Source organism: Perissodus microlepis, chromosome 22, assembly GCF_051167445.1.
Source record: "Perissodus microlepis isolate ML-2025 ecotype Zambia chromosome 22, ASM5116744v1, whole genome shotgun sequence".
Lineage (NCBI taxonomy): Eukaryota > Metazoa > Chordata > Actinopteri > Cichliformes > Cichlidae > Perissodus > Perissodus microlepis.
In genome coordinates, this window is record NC_140481.1 from 8257363 (window position 1) to 8269225 (window position 11863).

Below are 11863 nucleotides of genomic sequence, written 5' to 3' on the forward strand. Positions count from 1 at the left end.
ACTATTTACAATTCAACTTTTAACTATTTTCAGATTTTTCCTATTAAACAAATTTAAAACGAAACAACACAAGACACTGCAAACCACAACAATAAAATATTGATTAAAATATGCAAAACAAAAAGAAGAAAAAAATGAATGCCCAGATCTTTAAGGGAAAGGTTGGCATTTAAGAGGATGAGGTTGAAATGAGGAAGCAAAGAGAGTAGTGGTGGAGAAGGCGAAAGAGATGATGAAAGTATACATGCACAAATGTTAAAGGGTCATACAGAGTTTTAAATCAATATTTGTGATCTTTAAATCAAAAGTAACTTATGGCATAGTACTTATGTGGCTGGTGTCTAGTTAAATAAAACGCGATTAGCTGGAAATGCAAAGTCCATCTCGTCCGCTGTTTTTAAGATGGCTGTGAACATGTCGGCTTCCACAAACTGGAATACATCAATTTGTTGGAAGACATAATTATACACTAATCATTGTATGTTTATGAGTACAACATTTTTTGTCTATGAAATAACCTTATATCCAATACAAAAATGTTACATTTATTAAGAGGGATGCTTTTTGTCTTTTTGTCATTCCTGAATGTAGTGTTCATACAAGTGTCACGAAAATCACAAAATATAACCCTTTTTTAAATTTCATTAGCTGCTTACTTAAATAAATAAACAAAAAATCTGAAAACACATGATCTTATTATTGCAGGAGGAAGAAAGAGAGGAAAGACTCTCTAATGCACGCTCTGACTCCCTCATGTGGCCATACTGTGACAAACAAAACATCCTGTTTTTGTTCCACTTCATAATCTTTATTGGTTTAAAAAAGACACATCTGATATCAGAGATTAGTTCCTGATACAACATATTTCTGCTGAAAAAAGAAAAAGAGAAAAACAAAGAGAAACACCCAAACATTCGATCAGCTACAGCTATAATGTGTCATTAGCAACAAAATGCAAAAGGCTTCACCAAACAATTCAACCCTTTCAGTAAAGTAAGAAGTATAGTTTGATAGATATAGTCAGCAATTCATTACTTCACCTAAATGTTGGTCTTGTTGGTCCAAACCAGAACAAGTTTCCCATCATTCCATTCTAACCATGCTGGGGTTGGGCACTACAAAAACCTCAAGTATTCTGGAAGATTTTACAGAATGACTACAAAAAAACTTTATTCTTTACACATGCAAGTAAAACAGATTGTGGGTGACACATTGCAGAATACGTGAACTAGTTTACCATTTGTATTAAGTTACTACAGTTATGTTCCTTAACAACTGTAACCATAAACTGATAATGCTAAAGGGCAAAAAAAAAAATGGACTGAGTGACTCAGCTGGGAAAATCCCCGTCAGGACCCGAGGGTAAATACAGCAAGTACATTTGTTGTCATGAAAACACACCTTCACTTCATGAGTCAGCTTGAGATAAACATCGCTAATAAGTTACGGTACACGATACAACCTACAGTGTAGCTGCAGATCACGCTGGCTCACATAATATTTGAGAATTGAAAGCAAACGGTAAAACAGTCACAATCAAAATGTATCCAGCACACAGTTAAGATATGAGCTTCAGAGTTATCAGCTTTGTATGAACTTCATGTTTTGAAACAAATAATAAACTGATTTGAAAAAACAAAAAACACATTCCATGTTGTCTGAATATTAACTAATGATATAAAATTAAAAAAAAAAACACCACCTGAAGGCCTTTTTTTGCAGCCTTCAACTTGTATTTCCAATTGGACGTAACGAAACACAATACAATTACAATGAAAACTCTACTTTTCCTCTACATAGAAAGTATGCAGTGACACCAACCAGGTGCTTCACTTAGAAAATTATTCAAATTCTGGAAACTATCAGAACTTTATGTAGACTCATTAACTATATATTTGCGACATAACCAAAAAACTGAAAGCAAACACATACTCATCAAATCAAATCAACAATAATGAAGGCATTTGAAATGTGCAAAACAACAGAAACAACACCAACGACAAACTTTAAATCTAAGAGTAAAATCAGAGCAAGCTCTTAGGATCCTAACTCCTTCAAGGACGAGGGGACGGTTATACAACATGTATGATACAACACCTAAGAGCTGCTGATGACGTCTGCCTGCAGGGCAAGCTCCCTATTAAGCAATCCTTCAAACACAAACATAACATTTATAAACCAGAAATATCTACACACAGAGCCCTGAGTTCACTGAAGTCCTTCAGACAATGTGAAATTTCACATTTTCCTTTTGCCACAGCAAAGCCACGGTCTCTGCAAACAGCTTGGCTCAGCCAGGCACTCATATGTGCAAGTAGGGTCTCTTTTCGAGGTCCCGTATGTCACCTTTTGGACAGAGTTTGATAAATAAAGAAAGATGTGGTGAGTGAATCATGTTCTCACATAGGTGCGGATCAGCGGGACACCTGAAGAATTTGTCTCTGTGTGTGAAGTGGAGTATGATGTCGGGGAACTAGAAGTGTGACCTGCAAGAACACAGAAAAGAAAGACAAGCTATCATGAGCATGAACATGCAAACGTGGCAGACTCATTTTGCTTCCTTGCATATCATACAGACAATACACATAATGTTTGTGTGGCAGTAAGAGTAAAGTCACCAAAACTGATACTTTCAATACCGATCCAAGCAAACAACAGTACTTGTTTTTTGACACACAAGAGTAAAGTTTGCTGTGTGGTTTCCTGTTGTTTGTTTTGCTTCACATACAAATGGAAGAGGATGCACTTAAACCAGTGTACGGGTTATGCAAAACACAAACCTGACTATGTTTCATACTGTTCCACTCATCTACAGGCAGCACTCACACTGCAGGGAAGGACACAATCAAATAACAACACTGGCAACCACCAGTGCTACCCTTCAGCCTCCTAGTAGACATACCAATTTCAAAATGCTACGTCACCTTGTTTGTGAGTTATTCCATTTGCAAGGTTTTCAGAAAATTGGACCTCCGACCTTGAGCTCAAGGTTGCTGAGATTCAAACTCGTCCTGGATTTTTAGTAGATGCACCTATTGTATCAATTTGAAGGTCCTACATCGCTTGTTTTCAGGTTATTGCATTCATAAACGTAGGTGTCCACGCCACCTGCTCACCCAGAGCGGTGCCTTTCACAGGTTAAAGACCACTTGCTGTTAAAGGTCTTAATAACTGCTTAGTTTTGTCGATTGTTGTTAGTTCCTTTTCTCATTTCTCAGATCAGGTGTGAATTACCATCTACTTAGAAACATGAGTTCTTGGTGTCAAAAGGCCTGTGTTCATTTCATGGCTATAGAAATCTCTAAAATTTCACAGAAGTCATATTTTCAATAAACTACTCTGCTACTCTTGGTGTAGTGGTGTAAGCTTTCTACACAGGAGTGGAAATATATGTATGTGAATGTTTCAAGATCTCAGCAAGTGCTACTACTGCTTAGTTCCACATGTGACGGTGTTGTACCCTTCCATGGTTCTGTCACCTGTACATTGTAACGCACTTCTTTGTTGAAATTTTTAGATGGATGGTCCATTAAAAATTTCGACCGTGGTTCAGGGGGTTGGGAAGCTCATCTTGTAACCGGAAAGTTGCCGGTTTGATCCCCAACTCTGTCTGTCCTGGTCGTTGTGTTCTTGGGCACTTCACCCTACCGCCTACTGGTGATGGCCAGAGGGGCCGATGGCGCGATATGGCAGCCTCGCTTCTGTCAGTCTGCCCCAGGGCAGCTGTGGCTACAACCACCAGTGTGTGAATGTGAGAGTGAATGAATAGCAGAATTGTAAAGTGCTTTGAGTGTTTAGAAAAGCGCTATATAAATGCAATCCATTATTATTATTAAATGTGAACCTTTTCCAAATGTTCTTGAATTGTGTTTCTTACCTACTTAATACTTGTATGTATATTTTTTTATATAAAAGATGAAAATTGCTTGCTATTGTTATACAGATAAGCATAACTTCATGATATGTTTTGTAGTTTTGCTTCCGGCTCAAACAACCAAGATATGATTGAAGTGCAAACTTTCAGTTTTAATTCAAAAGGTTTAACAGAAGTGCTGAATTAACAGTTCAGAAATTACAGCTATTTTTATAGGACCTCATTTTTAGAAGCATGAAAATAACTAGACAATTGACTAATAGTCAGTTTCATCGTCATCGTGAAGCCTGTTTTCTTGTTGTTTCATGACCAATCACACAGATAAAAGACTGGACCTTTTTCACTGGATCTGTTAATATGACATCTAAAGAGCTTCGGAAGACCACAGAATATATGTGATTTCAGAACAAGTAACCAAGTCAAAAACACTCAAGGTCTTACAAACGAGAGATGTCTTCATGAATGGAAATGCAGATCATTTACAATAAGGTGCAAACCACTGGTTACATTCAAGAACAGAAGTGCTAATTAGACATTAAAAACCTAATAAAAATAAAAAAAGGACAGACGAAACCAAGATTAACTTGCACCAGAATGATGAGGAAAGTATTAAAAAGGAGAGAAATGATTCATGATCTAGTGATCCAAGGTATACCACATTATCTAACATTGTGGAGGCAACATTTTGCCATTGGCATGAATGGCTGCCAGTGGAACCAGAGTTTATTGATGATGTGAATACTGACTAGGGATGGGTATCGTTTAGGTTTTATCCGATACCGGTACCAAACCGGTACTTTTGAAACGGTGCCGGTGCTTAAACGGTGCTCGAACCGGTGCTTAAAGAATGGAGAAAACAAACTTTGTCCAAAAACCTCCCATGTTCAGCTGTTTTTTTGTAAAAAGATAACAATATTAGCCTTTCCTGCAGCTATAGGGCATATATGGTATCACTCTTGGCTGGAAGCAGTGCTTAAACAATGGAAAAAACACAAACTTTGTCCAAAAACCTCTCATGTTTAACTGTTTTCCACTTTTTCTTTGGTCATTTTAGCCTTTTTGGCCAGGGTGAAGGGAGTATCTGCCATCAAACAAGAAGACAGTCGCATGTAACTACGACGGTGTTTGCTAGTTCACCTTACATGCATTAATTTAATAACGTGGTTAGCCTACTCAACGTAAATTACACACGAACAACATTAAGCTACTCACGCAGAGAAGAACGGCTGCTGCTGCCATCATCATTTCTGCTACACTGGCAGGGCTAGGGGCCAGGACTGTACTCTTCGGGTTCTTGGGGGATGTTGCTAACTCCGGGTCTGATAACAAGCACCACACCCGCAGTAGATGTGCACGGTGTGAGGTCTCGCAGCAAGCTATCAAATACGGCGCATTTCCCGGCTTTTAAAAAAAAACGCTATGCGTCGCCAGGTGTTTCATCGGATTTGAGGTGTGACCTCCTTTGCACAGTATCACAGTATCACCTTAAAGCACTTGTTGCAGGCTGCTGAGTTTGCATCTTTTGCTGTGAAGTACAGCCAGACTTTGACCGCTTCGTCTTGGGCATTTTTAATCTGTAGCTCTGTTCTAAAAGAACGTACGTACCTGGACCCGCCTACTATCCTCGGAAACGTAAAATGATTGGCTAGAATTCAAAGTGTATGACATCTTAGGAAAAAAAAGCACCGAAATAAAGCACCGAAATGTGCGCTGCTTTTCGGTCTGGTTACTACCGTTTATGTCAGAACCGGTGCCATCATGGCACCGGATACCGGTACCCATCCCTAGTACTGACAGAAGTAGCAGGACGAATTCTTAATTGTACAGGGCTATGCTCTCTGCTCAGATTCAAATTCTGCAAAACATACACACACTCTGTGTTGCTTAATAAACTTTATTTAAATGTTTCAGATGAAGCCAGCTAAAAGATCTAAAACCCCAAAAACAAAACAAGACATCATGCCACGATCTGAAGTTACTTTAAGAACAGATAAGAAACAGTCAAGGACATTTATCATCTATCAGTCTGGAAAGGGTGACAAAGGCCTTTTTAAGACTTTGATACTCCAATAAGTTCTACAAAAGGAGAAAAATTGCAAAAGTGGTGATCCTTCCCAGGAGTGGCCAGCCAATCAAAATTACTCCAAGATTGCACCGATGACTCACAAAAGAAAAAAGTTTAAAAGTCAGTGTTCATGATTCCACAATATATAAAAGAGAAAGGACATCAAGTTTTGGTCTGCAGACTGAAAAGAACACAAAGGCTTGTTTCATATTTACTAAAAAAATATCCTGATGATCCCTAAGACCACCACCAGGCCCTGGCTAGGTGGTGGAATCGAACTCAGGCCCTTCTTGCTGTGAGGCAACAGTGCTAATAACCGTGCTACACCTTTTAAACCAAAATCTGTTAAAACCAGCGCCGCTCAACAAAAAGTAGACCATGATCATACCCTTATTTAAAGACAAAATATATGTTTTTCCAATTTTTCCAACATTACTATTATTAAGAATTAATTTGTAAAACACAATGGAGGCTCTGTCATGGTATGGGACTGCATTTAAGCCTGTGGTGCTAAGAATTTTATCAAAATTGTAGGAATTATGAACACTTAAAAGTATCTAAGATACCGCCATGTAAAACCATCTAAAATCATCTAACAGGCAATGACTTTATTATTATTTTTTTAGCACACCAACAATCACAAACCCACTGCTAATGCAGTAAAAGCATTAATGGAGTCACTGTCAGTCATGGATTGGCCTCCTCAGAATTAAACATTATTAAAGCAGCGTGAGATCAAGTTGATAAGAAAAAATTGAATAAAAGGCAGCAAACATCCAAATATGAGCTTTGGAATGTTTTTCAAGAATCCTGTAGATTAAAAATGACAAGAACAGAGTTTAGGCTGTTTTAAAGAATAAAGATAGTCATTCCAAACTTGTTAGAAGTGTACACTCTGCTTTTGCTTTCCATATGGTATTTGCATTTACCCATGTTTCAATAAATCGCTGCACCTATTTTCATCAAAACTATAAAGAAATATGAGAAAAGCTAAAGCAGTGCTACACAGTACTGCAGTTCAGATTTTAATTATTTTTAACTGTGTTTTAATTGTTTTTAAATATTCTTTTGTAAGTATAAGTGACATGACCCATCATAAACCGCTTTTCGGGGCATTCATACGGTAATTTAAATCCCATACATCAAACAGGAACTGTTTGCAACGAACCAAGTTGGTTGAAATGTTTGTTGTGAGTTTACCATGATTATAAGTTAGTTATTTGTTATTAGTTATTCGCTAGCTATTTGAATTAAGGGAATCACAATCTGCTGCAAATCTCATTCCACCTAATCAATATACAGCACAATGCTACTGTATTATGTGCAATTTTATCTTATTTGTAAGAAAAAAACAAGACTATTAAAATACTGAAATAAGTTCAGTCCAGAACCACTTTTGCCATTTATCTCCATTCACTCCAATCAGTTCATAGTGGATAGTCTGAGCCAATAGCGTGAACCCCTTGTTGGTAAACTGTGGTCATTTTGGGCAAAAGATAGAACTCTTTAGGATCCATATTATTTTATGTTCTCATCACACTTATTGCTGATGGCAGCAAATTTGCCACTCTGGCTAGAGCTACAAAAAACAAACAAGCATAGGTGGAGTAATGTTTATCAATGGCAGCCATCTGGAAATGTTTCCAACAGCCCAGCACCAAACACAAACAGTTCCACAATATGTAGTACAGCGGCTATATTGTCAAGGATACAAATATGCAATAAGCTCACTCTCAAAGATGGAAAGAATGGTAAGAAAGAGAAGACAGGAGAGGAATATAAGGGAACATTTTCAAAGTGCTCAGTGACAGCTAATAAATCTGAAATTTAATGTTTAGGTACGGTTCTGAAGTATGCTGGAGTTTTAAAATTAGATATTGGATCAAACATGATGTATAGCTGTAGCATACATTTTTATTATAAGGCTGGATGAAAATATAGACCATTCAGTACAGTTCAGTGCAGGCTAAAGTAGCTAGTTTGCAGTGTTGTGGTAAAGTTTACAGTAATGCATGTTGTACTGGTGCAGGGCAAGCTATGGTTTTGATGATCAATGTTACACCAAGCAAAGTGAAACTGTGCTTATCACTTTAAGCTTATCTGTGCGATTATGTTACTGAATTCAGTTAACACTACAGAGAGCAATAAAGCTTAGAGCTTACAGCACAGCTCAGGTGATCACAGCCTGTATGCAAAAAGAACAAATCTACTGTAGCTTACAAAACAAATTTTTACAGGTCTTCTTTCTAGTGAATTCCCCCCATGCTTAATTTTTACACTGTACCCCACACGTAGAATCTCACATTAACCCATGAATAAAGCAATTAGTACAACTTTGATACAATTTAGGATGTTTTATTTAGCTATTGTAATTCCCACCGATTCCCTTTTATTTGATTTGTGATAACAAACTTAATTACATATGAATTAGGCCGTGAAAAAAAGAGAATGAAAGGAAACAAAGGTGTGAGAAAATGTCAATCTTAGTTTTGCCAATTGCTAAATGCTTTTAGAAAAACAAAACAAAACAACGTATTCCTTAGTCTTCGTAAATATTTAACTTAGTGCTAACCTATTTCTAAACAAAACTTTTCTATTGCCTGAACTCAGTTATCAGTTAATGACAAAAACACATAATTGTGAAAGCCAGATCATGAAAAACATTGATTAGTCAAAAATCACAAATGTTAGCTTTCTTTTCGGTTATCTAAATAATCCAACCACACTGCCAGTGTAATTTATGTTTGGTAGCTTGTAGTTTGATATGATTTCTTTTTAAATTTTCTTCAGTCATAAAGTTCACAGATGAACTGTTAGTGTAAAGCAGTGGTTCTCAAACCTGTTCTGGCATGTCCTGCTTCAAAACGTTCATGCCCCAATAATATTTTTTTATGAATCATTAACAATAAAAACGGTTCAAAATAATTTGGAAAATCACTTAAATACTGACCTAATTTCACTTCATACTGTTTACCTAGTTGTCAGTGCCCCACCTGCAGGGGCTCCACGCTCACTGAAACTGAGTGAAGCAACTCAATAGAAATGACGCAACTGCTCCAAAAGCTACTTTTTGACTGGTGCAAAACAGCAGATGTCTGTTCCCGACTTACTGAGAGATGAAACCGCACAGCTGCTCACACATATGTGACAAAGTGTGACTGTAACATTCACTGATGCACATTATTTTTTAATCCATAAAGGCTCTAAAACAGAAAAGTTACAGAAAGTATAAATGTAAAGAAAACTTGAATGATTGAATTGAATCCTGTGCCCCTCCCACATCCTACTTCTAGTATATAGTAAGTAGTACATAGAAGAGCCTTAGCAGGCCTCATCTATGTAACCTCATGGTGACTGAAGCATCTATAATCAGTCTTGATAATGAATAAACCACTCAGAATGTTATGTAACACCATGACTGCAATGTCTCTCAGCAGAGTTGCGGATTTTACTTGCAGTTTCTATTTACTGGCACTGAATGGCTTATATCGTCTATTGTACAGTGGAGCTAGTCTAATAAATTGACTTTATCAGAATAGCTCGTTTAGGACAGACTTTCAACAAAGCAGAATAGTGCAGATTTCTTACCTCCATTGTTCCTCCAAATCTCCCTGGCACACTGATCAGAGGAGGTCAAATCTGATATTTGGATATTGGGATTTGATTTGTAGTCATCTTAGGTAAACAGAGAAAAATGAGATTGTTACTTGATGGCACTGAAGCATTTCCTAGATGCCGGCAGGAACTCTGATATTTCTGTACTAAAGGAGTCGGTCAGGACTTACTGTTGTTGCTCACTGAAAAGGACTCGCTCTCCCTCATCGTCTCGTTTCCGCTGTCCGACAGTGTCCTCTCATTCCTGGAGATGTGCGGCCTCTTCTTCGTACTCTTCCGAGTGCTAATGCGGATGATTCCACGCACTAGCCGACACTCGGCCTCCTGCTCATCCATTTTATGCTCCTCAGCCAGTGAGTTGATGAGCTGGTTGATGGCCTTGCTCTTTTTCAGGAACACAGAGTCTGAGGTGCACCGGGCCAGTTCTTCAATCTGATATTCAGAGTAGAGCTCCAGCAGCTTCTTAGTAATCAGGGAGTCCACATTCTCCTCCCCATCCTCCCATTCATCAATCCTTATAGACTCATGCAGCGACTGGTGGCTCGGCAGTGTCTGAACACCAGGAGGTGGCACGTATGGCAAAGTGGGAGGATTGGTTTTAGCACCTAAATACTCTATTGTGCTGTCCACTTTGACTCCAGCAATGTGGAGATCCTCCAACCAGGGTTCTTCTGCAGTGTACTCTTCTTTGTAGTCTCTTGTGTTCATAGCTTGGAGACTCAACCTCTCTGGTTCATCTGGTGAACTCTCCTTTGGTGCCAGGCATGGAGCGAGGATGGAGTTCTGGCAGACCCTGTACAGGCCGCAAGTAAGTATGCTACATATAAAAGTCCTACAGCTTCTTGGAGAAGCGCATGGATTGCAGGTTTGGGTTGCAGTGGATGGCTCAGCTGAGCCAGGAATGAAGCCAATGGTCTCATACTGTCTGCCATTAGCATCCTTCAGGTCAGCTTTGTGGACTCCTTTCGGCTCTGGGTTTTGTGCTCTGTCTTCAACTGGGTCCACACAACGTTCTTCATAGGACGACCCCTGGCTGTTGCTCCGGCTGGACCGAAGCCTGTGGCCTGCGCCACGTCCTGAACCATGCGTAAGGCTGCTGGAGGTGCCAGCAGACATGATTGACTGCATCAGAGAAAACATTGAGGTCATCTGAGGTTCAATTAAACGATGAGACAGGGTTGAAATAGTACAGCTAAACAAAACGCTTCTTATAAATCCACATTGTCAAGCAGGAAATAAGTGTGCTCTAAGCACCTGAGGGCATTTCTCTTCAAAACAATCGTTAAACTAATATCCGCAGGTGGCAGGTAATGCAGCCCAACAGGTTTTACGGAGTATGTGTACACACAGTCAAACACAATTACCCGTTCTTATATCAAATATACTGCATGATGTCATGGAGATCACAAAATACTCATTGAAACTCCAATGAGTACACTTTCCTGATGATTCACACCTATATTCATTTCAGAATTATATAGTTTTATTTCCTTTTACTCAATAAGAACACATAACAATGATGAAGGCTACTCTATGGATATCTTATAAATTTGAATGCCATATTCTAAAATAGAAGCCTTCATTAAAATTAATTTAACAACAAGTGTGGCTATTTCGCCAGTCATTAAAACAACCTGAGTAAAGACGAATGAATGCCGAATTTTTTTTAAAAAAAAGGTGTAATTATAAATTATAATTATTTTACATTTGTATTTATTTATTTATTTATTACATGAATCTTATTAGAAAACGACAATTAACTCCCAATGAAGCAATTCTTCAGTAGTGTTTGGCAACCTGTGTTGTGACGATATACGCCTGGACATTTATCAACAGTATGACTTAGCTTTTAAAAAAACAAGTCAAACGGGACTATAGTATTGCGGTTTTGTCTTTATCTAATCACAAACTCGATTTGACGGTAACTTTAGGAACATATGAGCTCGAATTTCGTCTCAAATACAAATATTATTTTCGCTTTCATGGCGACTTGTCATTGCGGCAGTTTCCTCCATTTGAGGACTTTCTCACCTAACATTACTCACAGTTTACGCGGTGCGTCCACCGGCCGACTCCCGAATTAATGCTAGATTCTCCACTTTATGGTACGTATTTATTTATTGTAATCCATTCCGAACGTTTCGTGTATGAATTTCGCCCCAAAACGCCAGTTTCAACAAAGTTTTCGACCAAATCTGTGTACCTGAGCGTCAAGGTAGAAGAGGCGCACCAGGTAGCTACAGCCAGAGGTTGGCCTTCCGGTTGTAAGTGACTCACAAAATAAAATGTACATCAAATTGCCAATGTAA

At 38.4% G+C, this 11863-nt stretch overlaps 1 protein-coding gene across 2 annotated transcripts; it reads right to left on the reverse strand.

Moving 5' to 3' along the window:
* Positions 1-52: 52 nt before the first annotated feature.
* kdf1b (keratinocyte differentiation factor 1b) lies at positions 53-11803 on the reverse strand. 2 transcript variants are annotated; one of them, XM_084920028.1, is made up of 4 exons: positions 11600-11803; positions 9725-10676; positions 9528-9614; positions 53-2486 (listed from the first exon to the last, which is right to left on the reverse strand). In XM_084920028.1, the coding sequence occupies exons 2-4, from the start codon at positions 10668-10670 to the stop codon at positions 2392-2394; spliced, it is 1128 nt and encodes a 375-aa protein (XP_084776154.1). In that variant the 5' UTR covers positions 10671-10676; positions 11600-11803; the 3' UTR covers positions 53-2391. The 2 variants fall into 2 exon arrangements, with proteins under 2 accessions (XP_084776154.1, XP_084776153.1); XM_084920027.1 differs by having other exon boundaries at positions 9725-11803.
* Between the last annotated feature and the right edge of the window lie 60 nt (positions 11804-11863).

Excerpts from the sequence above, each read along its gene's own strand:
- kdf1b (XM_084920027.1), bottom strand. The coding sequence starts at position 10,703 with ATGACCTCAATGTTTTCTCTGATGCAGTCAATCATGTCTGCTGGCACC. Across the intron at positions 9,615-9,724 it reads CTTTTCAGTGAGCAACAACA|ATGACTACAAATCAAATCCC; the intron begins GTAAGTCCTGAC and ends TGTTTACCTAAG. Across the intron at positions 2,487-9,527 it reads GATTTGGAGGAACAATGGAG|GTCACACTTCTAGTTCCCCG; the intron begins GTAAGAAATCTG and ends GTGTTCTTGCAG.